At 44.5% G+C, this 18762-nt stretch overlaps 1 protein-coding gene across 2 annotated transcripts in view; it reads right to left on the reverse strand.

Annotated features, from left to right (window-relative positions):
• TMEM241 (transmembrane protein 241) overlaps positions 1–18762 on the reverse strand; it is a 93104-nt gene that overhangs the window by 32746 nt on the left and 41596 nt on the right. For both annotated transcript variants that reach the window (XM_019526267.1, XM_019526260.1), the window contains exons 9-13: positions 17621–17666; positions 15227–15262; positions 7932–7966; positions 6047–6116; positions 451–544 (exon numbers count right to left, since the gene is read on the reverse strand). In XM_019526267.1, the coding sequence (XP_019381812.1) occupies positions 451–544; positions 6047–6116; positions 7932–7966; positions 15227–15262; positions 17621–17666 (281 nt within the window). The remainder of the gene's footprint in view (positions 1–450; positions 545–6046; positions 6117–7931; positions 7967–15226; positions 15263–17620; positions 17667–18762) is intronic.

Here is an 18762-nt window from a genome sequence, read left to right on the forward strand (position 1 = left end):
CAGTTGGGGGGGGGGGGGTCAGTTCCCAGTGTCTACACAAGGCCTGAGCCCAGCGTGCAGAAGTCAGTGGGGATGGTGCAGGCCCCAGGACCCGATCCCAGCATGTGAGGGAAAACCAAGGTTGCGTGGAGCCTGATCCAGGCATGTGGGCCACGTGGAGACAATGCAGGGCTCAATGCTGTTGCACAAGACCCAATCCAGCACACAGACCAATCCCACACCACTCATCTGGCCCACAGGGCTAAAAAGTCAAGCACCAATGATCTAGCCCATTATTTAAGGTACTCTCACACAATCAATAGTTGCCGTCTCAGGCCTACTCTGTACACATTGTTAAATAGACAGATGCAAAGAGAGTCTAATAAAAACCAAAGACATGGAGATTTAAGCTCACAGTTCTGCTTCTGGAGAGCAGGTTCTTATAAGTTTTGCTGATTGTCCCTTTCTTACCTTTGCAAGGAAACTCCAGGCTGCATACTGCCATGAGGAGGTACAGTTTTTTAGTTGCACTGTGTGTAACATCAGAAAGAATCCCAGCAGTCCACTGTAAAGGGCAGGGAAAGCTTCCATTAATAAAGTATCTTAGTGTCTATCAAGCAGAACCTTATGGGTTTCTTGTTATCTTTTTTTTCTAGCACAAAACTTAATATTCATCACTATAGCTGATGTGATTTAAGTGTTGGAGTAGATGATCTTTATTTCCAGAACAAAATAATCTGGTTTTGTTCAACCTATGGCTAAAATGACCTTAACATAGATGGAATAGTCTCATGTTAGATAATCCAAGGGTAAAAAATGAAAGTTTATTGCCAGAAGATTTTGACTTAGGGCATTTAAATGGCTCCACTGAAACAAAGATTTTAGTGGGAGCAGCATGTCTACATTTGGCTGATATCATCAATCCTATTTCTATGGGACCTTAAGCTGCAAAGAACACTAGAGAATTTCAGTTTAATACAGTCAAGTCACTTAATCTTCACAAAACCCAAAGTTCTGATAAAAATATCAAATGCCCTTTAATTCTTATAGGTAAAGAATAAATTAATAAACCTGATGCTGTGGAATACAATGTCCTGAAACTCTCACGTGAAGACTAGGTAAAACTTGATTCTCAAAATTATGTAGGATTAACTAGTAAAGGGGGAAGGAAGGAAATTTAAGGAGTGGTTTCAAAATTATGGTGGTTTCAAAGACTAAATTATGGCCTTGCCAGTACAAATGTCATGGGTAGCAGCATAGAAGGGGAGAGAGACTCTATGGAGCATTTCATTATGAAGAGATGGGGCTTAAAGCTGCATTACCCCAGGCACTGAGCCAACACTGTTTGCTCCACCACTGAAACAGCATGAAGACAAAGACCAAGACAGACTCCCTGGATCGCAAACTCCTTTCTGAGTGTGAGTCAGGGAGAACACAACCAAGTGCTGTCCAATGCTCATGACTCAAAGTAAAACTGTGACTCATTATTTCTGTATCTTGACACACCAAATAAAAGGGAAATCAGTGTAAATGCAAAAGAGAAGTTACTCTAACTTCATGCAACTGAACTGTAACCACAAGATCCTGAAGAGTTACATGCTGCTAGAAAGGCAGAGAAGGTTGGCTGCAGCTAGGAAATGTTATTTGGTATTAATAAAAAAATGGGCTGGGAAAAATTGCTAAGCACTTATGATGATACTAAGCTGGAAATGTCATAGCAATCTCCAAGATATACACCTCCACATCAGACAATCAAGACTAGGTACTTACAATGAGCAGAGGAACATTTTTTCTCAGAAAGACTGTTTATAATGAAAGGTAGATAAAATGGTCCCTTGGATAAATAGTTGGTATATCAGTAATGTATTTCTTTTAGAAAACAGCTAGTGGGCCTTACTGTATAACAGTAAATGAACTGTTACAAAAAGACACTGGTTGCCAGGATTTAAACACTAAAATAATTAATGGTGGGATTTGCTGAGTTAGCAACCTATAAAATAAATGGGGCCATTCACACCTCATGAATTGGTCAGACACTTCATGTTCTGAAGGACATGGTTGCATCAGTCATACTTGCTTCACATTCTGAAGGTTTTCTTCAGACCCACAATTGTTAATGGCTTACTTTTTAAAAGGAACTGGAAACTAAGATGTTGGAAGACAGTTGAAAAGCCTTGTCCTTACACCCTATTTCCTTGTGTTCCTATTGTAGGAAAAAAATGGTGAACTACTATTTCATGCTAGGGGTGGTAGAATCTGGACACAGAAGTGGTGAAGGAAGCCTAAAACACTGGTGACAAAAATCTGAAGCACAAATGAATTTCAGAACATCTCCTCTAGCTGCACTCTCTTGGCCTGAGGTTGGGTTTTGCTTATATGAAAAGAAACAATGAATAACTAGCTTAGACATCACAGAATAAACTACACTGCAATGCTGTTCCAGAATTGCTCCCAGTGTGGAAATTAAATTTCCAGAATAGAATCACTTTTATTGTAGAACATATGAGGAAATTATTCCAGAATAGCTATGCTGCTGAGTTTTCCCTCCATGCAGACAAGGACTTAAGCGTGCTAGTTAATCATGAGCAGCACTCAAATAATCATGACTATTATTGTTTTTCACATTACATCAACCCTTTTAAATAGATAAGCAAGATAAAAGTAAGAAACGTCCCAAGAAATAACAAATAGTTTTGTCTCATTTTGAAAGAAAAGTAAAAGTTAACCAATCTAAAAAAAGTAAATATTCTTAACTAGAAGAAGTCTAGAGATCTGAGAATGGATAAAAGTTTCAGAGTACTAAGGAACTGTGTAACACATGCTGATGTAATTCTCATAGGATGTTAGTGGACTGTGAATTCTTGCTATGGAAAATAATGAGACAGTTGTTAAAGCCTTCCCTTTTTACCCACCTAACACATTCTGCCACATAACAAGACATACAGGCAAACTAACAGTTCTGAGGACTAATATTTTGTAATGACAGCAAACAGCAAATTTAACAAAGACTAAGCTGAGTTGGGAAGTATTTCAAAGATTCTTTCCATCAAAGCTTTCTCATGCTATGTACAAAATATTTTACTGCAAGCAGGGAACTCCTCATGGTCTCAACATACTTGAACATATAAAAGGCACACACCACCTTGCATGATGGAACAAGGCCTATTGGACTTGAATCTCAAGGCCTCAGTTGCATTTCCAGAGGAAGTCATTCCTCTACAGCTTTACTGCCTTGTTCCAGCAGAAATTGGTACATCTAACCCATGTGTTACACGCTTCTCACTCTCAACTGAGATTCAAGTTTAGAAGTCAACAGAACCATTATTTCACAACTGAGGCATATCCAGGGTGGAGGGGAAGTCATTGGAGTGCAGTCATACTCCTTATTTGATTCCTACTCCCTTCAAAAAATAAACAAACTGCCCAGCCAGGACAGACACATTTCTATTTAGGCAGAGTTGAGGAAGTCAACTGATTTCATGGCTCACTATTACCTGTTTGATTTCTGCTAATCTCTTCGCCCCATAATTGTTAATGACCCCTGATCTTTCTCTAAATCAAGCTCTTCTTTCTTCTGTAGTTATCCTGGCTGTTTTATATCTATGGTAATGTCTCTGCTCATCCCCCAACAGGTCCAGTAAGCTCTGGTGCTACCTAAGAACCTGTACAGGGTGGCTTTGTTCCCAGGGCAGAGGTCACTAGTGGGTCAATCTCAACCGGTAGATTGACCAGTAGATCTTGGAGCTTCTTGCAGTTGATCGGAGGCTGGGGTGGGGGGCTGAACTCACCTGTGCCTGCATGTATGCGCCCCACCCCCAGCCCAGCAGGTCAGTCTGTGGGGGAGGGAAGGGGCAAGGGCCAGATCAAGGCCTCCGCAGTGAGGAACAGGGTGCTGCAGGGGTAAGTTGAGTGAGGCCTTGGGCAGGTGGGTGGCAGGAGGACCAAACCCAGGCGGCTCACCCAGGGCTCAGGAGGCCGCCACTGTGTGCACCCTGGAAGAGGCCCCAGGGGGCATATGCCCACCATCTATGCATGGCAGAGGCAGCTGCTGTTGCAGGCTGGGCTTTGTGCCCGAAGCCCTTATGCAGCCCGCCCAGAAGCAGCCCGATGCCATGTGCATCAAACTGCTGGGCGGGCAGGGGACAAGGCTCAGCCCAGGGCGGGACACACGTGGCATCAAGGCACTCCTAGGTGGGTTACAATAGGGCTCAGGGCACAAAGCCCAGCCCGCAACTGCAGCTGCCTCTGCCATGGATAGACGGGGGAGTACATCCTACCCCCCTGCAAATGCCAGGCAGTGCGGGCAGTTGCAGCAGCTGTGAGGGAGGGAGGGAGTGGGGATGGAGCAGGGACAGGCCCTGCACAGCCTGGGTGCTCTGCACAGCGGTGGTTTGGGCTGCACTGCACTGCAGTTAGCCTGGGCAGCGGCAGCACTGGGAGGAGGGGCTATGGCCAATTTTTAGGTGCCTGCAGCACCCCACGTAGCCCCGCTCCCAGCGCCACCCAGCGCACCCCAACCTCAGCCTGCAGTGGCAGCCAGCCCAGCCAGCATGCAGATACGGGGGTACATGTCCCCCATGCCCTCCTGGGGTGCATGCCCCGCCTTCCCTGCAGCCCCTGGACGAGCTGCTCACAGCTCTACCCCATGCCCAGTCTGGACAGGGCCTGCCCCTGCTCCAGCCCCACTCTCTGCCCCCCCAATGGCGGGGAGGGAGGTCGAGGCCCCAGTGGTAAGGGAGGAAGTGGGGCTAGGGCTGGGGCCTTGATCTGCCCCACAACAGCCCTTTCCCCTCCCCTCCCTCCCCCAGACTTACCTGCTGGGGGGGCATGCCTGCAAATAATTTTTTCTCCCTCTGCCTCAATCTGCCATCCCCCTTCCCTCCCCACAGACTTGCCTGCTGGGCCAGGGGGGAGTGAGGGCGGGTGGGGGTGGCGTACAGTAGATCTTGGGTTGCTTTTAAATGCCAAAGGTGATCTCCTACTTAAAAAGGTTGGAAACCACTGTCCTAGGGGATTCAAACCTACAACAAATCAGAGACAGGGAAGGAAGGGGCAGTCTAAAAGCAGGCTGAGCTCTGCATCAGTCAAAGGCAGGAGAGAGTTGTGAAGGTGAGGTGAAGTAGTAAGCTACTGCAGTGACCCTTTCCTGAGTTACTCATTGCAGCAGATGAGGGAGACTGTGGGAGGCTGAACTAGTGGTGGCATAAACCAGGCAAGGGTTGGTTTCCCCAGGTAGAAGCACTCCCAGTGGCTGAAGCAAGTCCTCCCCTGACCCCAACTGTTTGTTATCTTGAGGGTGGAGGACAACATTAATCAGCTATAGACATGCTATGTGGAGCTGTGGGAGGGCCAGTTAAAGCCCTATCCCCAGGGTTGGGGGCCCACAAGGGGAGCAGACAAGGTTTCTGGGAGAAGGGGGCCCTGTGGGGTAAAGGGATGTGGGGTGAGAAGGGGCTGGGATGGGGGTCTATGCGGGTGAGATGGGCTGTGAGGTGGATTGGGAGCAAGAGGGATTTTGGGTGAGGGAGGCCCAGTGGTGTCAGGGGCTGCAGTGAGGTTTGAACCCTCAGAGGAGAAGGGAAGAGCTCAGTGGGGTGTGAGAAGGATGGCAAAGAGTCAGTGGAGCTGAGATGTGAAAGGGATGAATATGTGCAAGACGCATTGGGTTCATGGGGACAGTGAGGGGGCACGATAGGACTCAGTGTGGCATGAGGGTGCTGAGCAAGGGGGTATGCAATTTAGTGGGGACAGAGAAGAGCTAGGAGGCATTTGACATGGTAACAGCTGTAGCCTTGCCCAGCACTACAGGTGTCTGCCCCGCACTGGAGCTAGCAGCGAGCACCCCACAGATTCAGCTATATCTGTTTTTGCTTAGATCATAAACTGAATAAATACAGCCCTAGGCCTCTAGCATAAATAGTAAAGCTTCTAGTGCCCTTTTTTATTAGAGAAAAATCTTAATTTTGTTTTGTAATAATACATCACACCTCCTGCACCTCCCCTTTTTCAAAATCCTTGATCCACCCATGTTTCATAACAGTCGCATACCTTATTACAGAGAGGTTACCTGGCACAGCAGCTGCTGTGAAATCTGTAGAAGTACAGGAATGGAAAGTCCAAGGCACTAAGGAGATCACCTGAGGGACAAAACAATACACTCAGTGGGAAAGTGGAAAAAACACACAGTTACAAACAACAGGGGGACAGCAATTAATGGATATTTGAGTTTTCACAGGTGCCTAACTTTCATTTACCACAGTTTCCACATTTCCATTCTTTTTAATGCATCTTTCCTGATATTCTCTGTTCTAGCTGGCTCCAATCTTATTGAAACAGGGAAAGGAGTTGTACAAAGTGTAAGAGTAGTCTTTGCTAATACATTTCTAATGTTCTACAAATGACTGCACTGAGACTGAAATTTCCAGTGAACAGCACGTGGTCTATTCACCTTTTACCCTGAGGCCCTCAAAAGTGATTTCTGTCCACTGAAATCAGTTAATTTTTTGGTTACATACTGTGCAAAAGGGAATATTTACATATATCTTTGCACAGTAAATTCTACCACATAGTGCAAGTCAGGAGGTTTAAAAAAGAAGTTCTTCTAAATATACACTGTAGGGCCAAGGGATCTTTGCATTTCCAGGGGGTATGGACCAGAAAGCTTCAACTTGAGAGCTTTTTCCCTTTCAGCCTCTACAAGTTCTCAAAAAAAATCCTTTAATTTTTTTAAAACATGCCGGGGTGGATCTAAAGTGAGTGCGGTGGCGTGGCTGCACCCCGCCTCCCCTTTGGATTGGACCACACCACAGGAGCCTCCAGAGACTTTTTAAAGTTCCTAAATCAGGTAAAAATTCTCTCTTCCCCTTCCTGCTCAAAGAAACACCCTCTCCCCATCCCTTCCCCCTATCCCTACCCCACCTCCACCTGCCATTCCCTGCTGTCCAGAAGCACCAGAGCCATTCCTGCCTGCTGCGCAGGGGCTGGGCTTAGCTGGGGATGGGGATCAGGGCAGCAGGGATAAGCAGGGATTCCCCTTCCAGGCAGGCTGAGGGGACTTCTCTAGTTGCCCTGTTGTCACTGTCCCCTCCGCTGCCGAGTCCAGCCTCCGCTCAGCCTGGCTGGCTCCAGAACTTCCCTGCTCCCCAACCATGGAGAACGCAGCAGGGGCAGCCAGGAGAGTTGGGCGGGGAGAAGATGAAGGGAGGGCACTGCCTCTGAGCAGGAAGGAAAAGGGAAGGAGTATTTCCCTAGAGGCTCCTACAGCCTGGTCTGCCCACACTGGTGGAGCAGAAAAGGCTGGGAGCAGGGGGTGCAGACACCCCTGCAGTGTGGGTTGCTGCTTCCACAACCCCCTTTGCGACATCCTGGATGTGCCCCTGAAAAGATGTGCCTATTTTATAAAGCATTTTCTGTTACATTATTCCTGAGGGAGGGAGGACACTGTAAACAAAATGGCTTTGTAAAGCACCAAGCCCAGTCACCAGCTGAAAACCTAGATGCTTTCCTAGATGCTTTATCCTTCGACTTTCTGATTGACAGACCATACATATAGAAGGCTGAAACACGACTCTGTATGACAAGCCCCCAGCTAGCTAAAATCCAGACTGTAGTCTGGAGCATGCATCAAGGTCTCATATTACTCCTTTGCAAAGGACAGTTATAGTGTACCAGATAGTCCACTGAATACTATTAAATCCTGGGGGACAGAGAAATCAATGAAAGGATAGGAGAAAAGAATCTCTCCAATTGTTGTTTTACACACTGCATCATTGAATTGGACAATAAAGCTGCCAATGTTCAACAATCAGGCCCTTTGACTTTGTTCAAACAATTCTGTGCGATTTTTCTAGTGGACTCTTCAAGATTCTGCAGCTGCATACTTTTTACAGTAAACAAGAGACATCAAAAATGAAAACTCAACCTAAAAAAAAGAACATCCTGGTTCACTTTACCTGCTGGATGGGATGCAGAGGCCAAAAGCACCATGCTAAAAAAAAAAAAGAGAAAGAGGTACTTGCTGGGACCTGGATGTGATATTTCTGAAAGGTATTGAAAATGCAAATGTCTTATTTGCTCACAAAAGGACATCTATGTATCTAATGCTTCATTAATGGATTAAATTCATCCCTAGGACAGCACGGGCCTTTAAGTAACATAATCAAGTAATCAAAATTTTTACTTTTTATTCCAAGTGTCTACGTATGCAAACTGTTGGCGATTGCCCAAATAATCTATAGATTAAAAAAAAAGTTTGTTTCATTGGATCTAATCCCTACTCCCCCAGACTGGCTGACAAGCTCAAGTCTACTAGTTAATAATGCAAAGGAGAAAGTGACATCTTGCTTGTTACTCAATAAGAAACACCAAATGGGGGAAACAGATGGACAAGTGAAACTGCATCAACAGTAGCAAGACCTGTGACTGCTACGTGCCCCATTTTCGCTTTGCACATTTTTTACTGATAAAATAAAATTGTGTAGATTAGAAAATGTTCAGTAAGAAATGTTGTCTGCTACCAAGAGGGATTGATAACTCTTGTAGACATCCCAAGCTCAGATCCAAAGAAAACATGGAAGGAAAACTAAACCTGCTTCCTTGGGAAGAGAGACAGATTAAGCTAGTGAGTTAGATGGCATTGAAAATGCAGTGAACTCTACTACAAACTCTCTCCTCCACACTGCATTGGTGGAAGGGAAACTGTATAATTACAGGATCACATATAGCATTCAGGGACTTCCAAAAAAACCCCACAAAAACCAAAAAAACCACACCACAACTGAGACAACAGGTAGATGGACCTGACCCCCTGACTTTGGAGCCTTCAATATTTTGGATTTGATCTTGTATGCTTCTCTGCTGGAAAGGCAATTTGTTCCCACAAAGCTGCCCTTTCCCAGAGCAGAAAACCCAGTACAGCTGTTTTGTTTTCACTATGAAGGATTAACAGCTCTTCTTAAATAAAGATATTATGTGGATGGGCTTTACCAGAAATTTCTACCAGTGCAGCTTCTTCAAAACCTGAAGCCCTCACAAGTCCAGAGACTGCCAGCTCCTTTTTATAAAACAAATTCCAAACATCAGTTATACTGAGAATAAAAAAGACTAAGGACCATCTTGGACTTCTGCTCAGTACCCTGTGTAAGCAGTGGCACGCTGCTAACCTACAACAGGCAGGAATCTGGGAAGGACCTCTGAGCCACACTTCTTGAGAAATAACACCAGCTTACAGATGTGCACTACCTTCTGCTCATACTTAACCTCCCAGCTCTTCCAGTCATAATGTAGGGAAGAGAGGAGGATAGAACTGAAGCTACATCTAAGCTGGTGTTACTTCTCCAGCTTACTACATCAGGCCTTGCCCACCTCACCAAATATTCAACCCCAGTTCCCCACCCCACTCTCATGCTCCAGTGGATGGGATCTTTATAGTTAGCTGCTTTACACTCAGCTAGAAGATGGATGTCTTTTAATTAGCAACTGATGCAAATTCTGAAGATAGCCAGTTTGAATCCTGTCTTGTGAAGAACTGCAACACAGGCAGACCAGCAATTCGTAAATTAATTCACTCTGATTTATCTTGTGTGCTGATTAAAATAAAAAAACACTTTAAGTCATGACAAGACAAGCCAGATAACAGCATGTAGACCATGTTGCAATTGTAATGAACTCTAAACCTGTTTCACTAGCGTGCAGAAGCTGTCAAATTTTCTGTAAAGGGTGCATCCAGATGAATACGTAGGTGCATTTTGTGGTGCCACGCACCCATCTGAGGCACCGCAAACTGCACACACAGGCATTCAGCATGCTAATTTGCAGCACAGCGGGGGGGTTTTGACACAGGAGATCCCGGTGTCAAAAAACCTGCGCCATAAAAAAAGAGCATGGTGGCACATGTGGCAGCAGCATGCGCTGCCCAAAACCAGAGCCTAGCCAGCCAGAGCCATGCTTCGGCTGCTGGCCAGGCTCCACGCACTTGGACTGCCGCCCCAAGGGGCCCCCCAGGACCCAAGGTAAGGCTTCTGGTGCCTGCTGAGGTGCTGGCCCCAGCCTCCCCTACCCCACCTGGGGCAACTTGCTGTGTGCCGGAGCCTGCATGCATGGGTGTTTCCTGGGGAAAAGTAGCAGTGGCACAACTATGTACTGCTGCTATTTGTCCCCAGGGAAACACACATGCACGCTCATCTGGACGCTCCCAAAGGTTAGAATGTTCCCAATATTTAATCAAAGTAAAGTTTTACGTATTTAAAATCTACACAGACAAGTGGTATGCTAGTGGTGTGTGAATGGTGGGCAATAACAAAACATCACAAAAACTGGAAGGGTAACAAAGGAAAAAAGGAGAGGAAAATATAAATTTCCTTGGTACATGAACTGTGTTAGTCTCCCTGATCTTTCAGAGTCCTGTTAAATTTAACCAAAGCTAATGGGAGCTGTGTCTTGTTGCTGTACTCCAGCACAGTGTTCTCAGAAGAGGAAGGAGAGAATAACACTGAAGAGAAAGTAGGCTGCTCTGATGAAGAAAACAAACCAGGTATGAGGAAGCGCATCAGCAGGATCAGGTAAAGGCAACAGTTTTTGATACTGGTACTGAACTTCTTAGTTCTGAAAAGCCCACCTTTATACCGCTACTGCTATTTGGACTATGTGGTCGAAAAGTTATTTTCAGACTGGTGAAAGTGTGATTTAATACACTTCAAGAATATGGTTTTAAGAAACATCACCTAAATGGTAGTATGGTTTTCTGAGACAAATACTGGGAGTGATAAGGTAAAGAAAAATGCCATATTTTCTACATCTAACAAATCCTTCTTCATTTTTATTTGGCTCTTGGAAATTCCTCTCCATATTTCTAACACCCAACCAAATACAATCACCCTCAAAAATAATTCCAGCTTTTAAAGGAATTAGCACATGCAGGAATATGGCATTTTAGGAAACTTACGTAGTTTCAGATATGGTGGCTCTATCTTTTTTAAATCTTAATGCTTTTCTTTTTACCAGCTTATTATATACTAATTTATTACAGGCATTATTATTTAAAAAAAAGCATCTAGCAGCTAGGTTAAAATCTTTTAATCTGATCCATCCAGGTATTATGTATCCTCTGAGTAGAATTTTGCTTTGATAACCAGTAGTTAAATCTTTCATCTGACCTTGTGAAGTTAAACACTGTCAAGCTGTGTTCACATACTTCTGCACAGTCAACTCCCTGAACAGGGTTAAAAACATGCAGCTATAAACACCAACATAAGAATATAAGAAGTGCCCCCCTGGGTCAGTCCAACAGTCCATTTAATCCTGTGTCCTGTCTTTAATAGTGGCACCAAGTAGATGCTTTAGAGGGATAGTGTATGTCCAGGGCCTACCTAGAATAATCCATTCCCTTTTACACCCTCCCTGGCATCAGCCATCACTGGTTTAGGGATGTTAGCAGATGCTTCCCTGAGTATCTGCTAATAACTATTAATGGACCTCTTCTCCATGAATTTGTCTAATCCCCTGTTGAACCTGGCCATACCAACTGCCTCTACAACCTCTTATGGCAATGAGTGCCATACATCAACTAAGTGCTATGTAAAACGAGTACTTTATCTGTTTTTTTAAAACCTATCTCTTGTTAATTTCAGTGAGTGCCCTAGTTCTTGTACTCTGGGACTGGATGAATAACACTTCCCCATGCAGCTTGTCCATACAATCATTCTAACATTATAAAAGCCTAAGTCTGTCTGTAACGCTCTTTTTGCACTCTGATTGGCTGATAAATATCCAATCAGAGTGCGAACAAGAGGAGTGCTGGAATGCTGCCATGATGGTGGGGACAGGGAGAATGGAGGCGGGGGCAGTGGAGCAGACGGAACAGGGCGAGCGAGGCCGGCAGCGCTGCTCCTTGCAGGTGATGATGATGGAGCTGGGGTGGGGGCCACAGGAACAGGCTCAGGCCCCAAGCAGCAGGAGGGAAGAGGGGAGCAGGCCTGGTGGGGGGCACAGGCCTCCATCCCCACCTGCTTCCCCCCCATCATTCTTGGCAGGCAACTGGCTTTATTCGCACTCTGATTGGCTGATGGAAACAGCCAGAGTGCTCCAAGCATGGGGGAGTGCCGCCATGATGCTGAAGCTGCACCGAGGACTGGACAGAGGCAAGAGGCAGAACAGCGGCAGCATGGGGCATTAGGTGGCAGTACCCCATCCCAGCCCCCTTCCCCCCCATCATTCTTGATAGTCAATTGGCTAGTGATTTTATAAACCTCAGTCATATCCTCCCTTCTGCCTTCTCCTTGCCAAACTGATGTCCTAGTTTTTTCAGTCACCCTCAGCACGACAGTTTCTCTTCTCTGTGCCATTTCAGTTATTCCATAAATTGTTTTAGAGATATTGAGACCAAAACTAAACACCCTACTGAAGATATGGGTGCACCATGGATTTATACAGTGGCATAATGTTTTCCATTTTCTTTTCAGCATCCTGCCAACACTATTCCCACCACTACTACTTGTAACAGAATGAAAACGCACTTATTGCAATGGTGAGAAATTTTATGATCTCTGCTAACATAGACAAGCCAGTGAAAAGTACTTTGTATTTGCAGAACCTGACACCTCAGACTTCCCTATGAAGGAGTTCAGACAAAGCCCTTGCCTCAACTGGGATACAAACAGTGGTATTAGCACTAAGAGCTAACTAACACATTCTACAAGATGAGTACGCACAAAGCAGCGTTCACGTTAACATGTGACAAGTTGGCTGACAAATTCTCAACTTCCTGGTCAACTAAAACTTGACCATCTTGGCCTGTGTTTAGTGGCAGCTCTGCCCTATGGTTGACCAGGACTAGATAGTCAGTTTTAAAGAGCATTTTATTAAAATGTATTAATAATATCCTTTTTAAAATCTCCTTGTTCTAGATGAGACCCAGTCGCCATGGAGCCAAATGTTTTGTTTAAAAACAAAACAAAACAACCCCCTCAACCAACAAAACTCATAAAGTCAAAGTGAACAAATATGTTTCCAATCCCCTGCCTCTCCTCTTCAAAGAAATCAAACAAGTTGTTTTCTAGAATTTGCTTTTTACCAGCAGTTTCGAAGGTCAACTGAGCTATAAAACCCTGGATAATGAAATCTTTGCAGCCTGCTCTCCACTAACATTTCCTGTTTTTGAGAAGGGGAAAAGGCAACCTCTTCTGATTCACTTATTTTCATTGTCTGTAAAGAAAGAAAAGCATTAAGCTTGGAATGCTGGCCACAGCTCCACTGGCAAATCCTGCAGCTTCTTAGCTACAAGGCTCTTCTAAAAAATACAGGTAGTCCATGTCTACAGACAGGAAGGGGTGAAATAAAATTGCTTTATGCCATAAATTTCCCAAACCTTCATATTTCCTTTTTTGTTAGTATTTCGTTTTTTGTTAGTATTTGTTTTGAAAGTTTTTTGGAGAAAAAGCAAGCTCTAAAGTATCAGGATGTGGGTGGGGAAAAAAGCATCTGAAGACTTCACTGCCCATCTCTGATCAAATGAATGTTATTACATTCAGGCAAAATGGAACTGCACTAAAAGGGCAAATTCTCTGCTGGACCCAGCCTCATAGATGCAGTTGTCTGCCCCAATTTATAGAGTACAGAGTCTGGCCTTCAGTTTTCAATCCAAGTTGCAAACGAATTTCTGGTTCCGGACCATCTGTAGTAATTTTTCAACTAAGTGACAACAGAGCTTCACATTAAGGCAGGTGTCAATTACAAGGAAGAGGATTTTATTGTTTGCTTTGCTTTTTCTTTCAGAATTATACAAATAGCCCCTTCAGGAGAGATTCTTGGCAGAACCACTCATTCAAGACTTTATAATAGATGATTTTTGTGAATAAACAGCACATTTGCAAGTCATATGAAGGGACCGTTTGTCACAATTATTGCCATAAGCATATGTCTGTCTCCTTTGGCAAAACTCTATTTGCTTCTCACTTTGGAGTCCTAGGAAAACAAATGAATTTCCTTAGGACAAAAGCTTACATCACCCAAATAGATGTTGTGCTACTACACAGCCATTGGCACACGCAAAGTCATCATTAATGGCTGGTACCTTCTTTGTGAAAAATGGAGGTTTCTGTGCGACTACATTTAACATAACTGTTAATGTTTTTCAGCTTGATGCATACTGGGTGAAGAAATAATGTAGTCAAGTAAGCAAGTGTTACTGACTTATCCGAATCAGGCCCACCCATAGAAGAGCCACACACTCACTCCCCACACTTGACAAACCCAGTTCCACTCATAACATACTTTCAATCATTAGCTAATCTCTTATCTGACTCTGTTCTTAATTCAGGTTCTTATTTTATTTCCCTTTCAGTTTCATCTCACTCCAACATTGTTTAATGGCATATATGCATCACTGTCACCCATTTAATGGAAGACTGCCATAGTATTGTCTCTCACTTCTTTCCCCAAATCTTTGCCTCTACCATTCCTCCTCCAGCCCCCAAAGCCTACAATTAAGTCACCACAATGCTTAAGCCCCTTTATGGATTTCACCCTCTATGCTCCACTATCACTCTGTGTTTTCTCCCAAGAAGGAAAGGGGTGACAGAGTAACAGCAGGCATGCAAGGGAGAACGGGGTGGTTTGATTACTAATACAGGATGATCTAGCTATATCCTTATACGTCCTACTTCAAATAAAGACTTGCAGAGTCTGAGGGCAGCCATGCTCAGGGACAGCATTTCTTTTACATTGTTAGCTCTCCAGGACATGTACCAATTTTGCGGGGGGTTGTACAGTGTATAAACACAAGGGAGTTCTGCTTCATGAAAAGGCATTTTAGGCACTAAAATACAATAATAATATAGTTTGATATCGCCAAGTTCATGCCAATTGCTACATATCTGAATTATCTGCCCTGTAGAAAGGCAGTATTTAACAGACACTCAAGTCCTGATGTATGCAATGTGTCTATCATAAACATCTCACTTTCCTCCAAGCTTTCTTCTAACAAGCTATTCTGTAAATATTACTTTTGGAAAGTGATGATCGCTTATGACAAAAGTGACACATGTTTCTTATTTAATGCACAATTACCTTTGCAGGCATAACTTGGCAGGTGCATCTGACGTAAGAGCCAAAATTATTATTCTGATAACTGTGCCTTCATATGTACATACATGTGGTTTGCAGGACATTTCCTACACAACACATTGTTAAAAATGAAAACAGCTTTCACATAACAACAAGCATTTGTGTATCAAAAATGTCTTGGTTTTACCTGAATATATAGTTTATGTATTGTTGGTCCAAGTCACTGAGGAGAAAAATAAAAAGAGCCTTTTCAGTAATGCAGTTTAGGGATAGTACTTTCTATGTAGCACCAATTTAAGACATTAACATGTTATTTCTAATAAGTTCATTTAAAAGGTTTTGACATTAATTTTAAGCTTGGGGCTTAATAGTCATTACTAAGGCAAAATTCCTGTTTGTCCTGGATATTTTGTCTAACTAAGGACTGAGTCCTTTAATGTCCAAACATAAAGGGAAACTGATTCTGAAAATAGTTTCAGCCTAACCATAATTTATATATTATTAACAAGGTGCAGTTGTGTATGTTATGGGGGTTTAGTCCCCTAAATTTAAATGGTGGGGTTTTAATTGCGATTTCAATTTAGGGGCTTCTGTTACTGTTCCTTTATTTTTTTCATGAAGCCTGCCCGCCTCTCCCATGGCCAGGGGGTGAGCTGCTGGTGGGCTGAGCAGCCTCTGAGCTGTGGGAGGTCCTGATCCTTCCCTCCGCAGCAACGGCACCCCTGGGACTGGCTGGGTGGGTTGCTAGCATGTTGGGTGCTGCCTCAGCTTGGAGGCACCTGACCCAACATTTTCCCAAGCCCACCCAGGCTTCCAGCATGCTGTGAACCATCCCCACCAGCTTCTCCAGCTACCAGCACACCCAACTGCCCTCCTGCCACCTTTCCGTGCTGCCGCAGGGGCAAATCAACCCATTCCCAGGTGGTCCCAGGCAGTGGGGACAGTGCATGGCCCGGGGCACTGCTCCCCAGGCAGGATTGGGGAAGAGTTGGATCTGGTGGGTGCTGCTTCCAAGCTGGGGCAATATCTGACCTGCTAGCAGCCCTCCCAGGCAGCCCCAGGGGGCACCACCACCACAGGGGGAAGAACTGGAGACCCCCACAGCTCAGGGCCTGCCAGCAGCTCACCCCCTGAATGCAGGAAGGCGGTGTGGGGGGGGGGGAAAAAAAAGAAGGGTCGGGCCCCTCACTGCTTTTTTTTTTCTGCCAGAGTCTGCCTGTGTGAGCTTCAGATGGGGTGAGCAGCCCCTGAGTTACAGGGGGTTGGGTGGGGAGGCGGTCCTTCCCTCCGTAATGGCAGCACCCCCTGAGGCTGCGCGGGTGGGCTGCTAGTGAGCCAGATGCTGCCCCAGCTTGGAGGCAGCACCTGCCAGATCCAACACTGCCCAGAGCCTGCCTGGGAAGCAGTGCCCCATGCACTGTCCCTGCCACCTTGGATCATCTGGGAACGGGCTGGCTTGCCCCTGGGCCAATGCAGGAAGGCAGCAAGAAGGTGGCTGGTTGTGCTGGCAGCTGATGGTACACAGAGCGCTGGAAGCCCGGGCAGGCTCGGGGAAGCATTGGACCAGGCGCTTTTGAGCTGGGGCAGCCCCCAGCCTGCTAGCAGCCTGTCCAGCTGGCCCCAGGGGGCACCACTGCTGCAGAGCAAGGACCAGGGTCCCCCGCGGCCCAGGGGCTGCTCAGCCTGCCAGCAGCTTGTCCCCTGGCTGTGAGAAGAGGCGGGCAGGCTCTGCAAAAAAAAGTATCGGGCCCCTAACCACTTCAGTCCACCTCTCCTGTGGTCAAGGAGTGAGCTGTCAGATTGAAGACTGCAACATTACAAGTAGCTACATTGCAAACTAAACTACATGGGGATGTGGTTTAATTTGCAAAGTAACAAACACATTTAAAAATTGCCAGAAAGCCCTATACATGTAAACTGCAATGCAATTAATGGCAAAAACGGGCAATTTGTCACATGTACAGGTGCCCACAGAATATACATATCCAGAGGAGCCACTGCAAAGTAATGGTATGAAATATTTGATTTGAAAAGGGCTGACGTATACAATGTTACATAAAAATTGAAAGTGTTCACAGGACCAGAGATAAACATTTTCAGACTTAGGCACCTAAATCCTATTGAAACTCAATAAGTTCTAGGTGTTTTGAAATTTTTATCCTGGATCTTTATATTCCAGAGGGAGATGGGAACTGCATAATTTACATGTGTCTAAGTCCAAAACAAGATATTATTTCTGTTTAATGCCTCTGCCAGGAAGAGGGTTTTTTTTTTTCCTGAACTGTCATGGTTGATTAGTACTAGACTGTTTAAACCAAATCTGGAGTCAGCAGCATACATTTTCTTCACATACCACACAGTCAAGCATACCACAATAGGTTACAGTCAAAACAACTAATTTTATAAGATGAGTCACTGCTGCATGGTTGGTAGCCCTCAAAGAAAGGTAATCCATCAAGGACCAGTTTATCTTGATAAGGGGGAGATGCCTACAGTTCATTTGATCTCTACATTACTGGATAGCTTTATCCTTCAACAATAGTGATCTCTTTCCCTTAAAAACAAAATTTAAAAGTGTTACCTTAAAGAACTAGGTTTCCACAACTTGTGAAATACTTTATATGCCCCTGTAATTGAAATGACAGTCATAACTGGTCTAGTACATGATTCTTTTGGTTAACTTGTGTTAATCTTACAACAGTACAAACAAGCAAGGAACTATTTGTATTTTGCAGCATCACAGAACAGATGTCTACAGTTGCTAAGAAAATAACCTATAATTTTTCCTGTTTGTTTGTGCTGCATCTTCTTCATTGTCTGCAGCCTCTCCAGCTCTAAAGTTTCCAGGTTGCTTTACATCTTTGATTTGCTTACCCATTTGTTTGCTACCATTTATATTTTGGCATTTGTATGCCGAGGAAAGATTTTGCCAGTCCAGAAAGGAAAATAAAGCATTAGGCATTAGTCTTTTACAGCCCTTTTTTCAGGGTGTGTCTTGCTAGCTATAAAAGAAAAAAAGAGTCACAAAACAAAAAGCAAGTCCATTGAAACACTGGGCAAAAAAAAATTATCTAATTTTTCCTTGCTTTAGTTAAACAGAAAGGCAGAATGTAAGACCTGTCTTCTCACATTTTTATTCTGCCCCAAGGAGTTATGTGACAAGTAATAATATTGTAATAAGCCCCTTTTTTATACATGGTAAATAGTTTTCTGTTATGTTTGTATTGATTTGTATTGTTTCATATTAATATTGTATGGTTTAGGCCTGTGTTTGTAAAGTGATGTCAAGTATCCATTCCCATCTTGTCCCCATGCCCTGTTGTGCAAGTATGTTGCAATTCTATAACCTCTCCCATGTAAATTGGTTTTCCTTGAATGCCTGAAACAAAAGAGTGAACGGATGAGTGACACACAATGATAGCAGGACCCCCTACTAAATCACCCCACCATCAAAACCAATGCCTGGACCAACCATCCAGCCATTGGAAGCACCCCCAGCATTCAAGAAACAAAAGATGAGGCAACCCACCACTGTGCCAAGGCTGCACATGTTCAGTATGAACATCTGGAACCCTCTGGATCAAGGCTGACCTTGCCTGGACATGCCCTCCCCATAGGAGATCATAGGTAGTCTGCCCCATAAGAAGGGGTAGTGAAGATTGACTTCTGGGGACAACACCTGGACCAAGCCTGCTCCATGTCACACTGCCTATCAACCCAGAG

This window comes from Gavialis gangeticus, unplaced genomic scaffold (genome assembly GCF_001723915.1).
Source record: "Gavialis gangeticus isolate Ggan-Ray unplaced genomic scaffold, GavGan_comp1, whole genome shotgun sequence".
Classification (NCBI taxonomy): domain Eukaryota; kingdom Metazoa; phylum Chordata; order Crocodylia; family Gavialidae; genus Gavialis; species Gavialis gangeticus.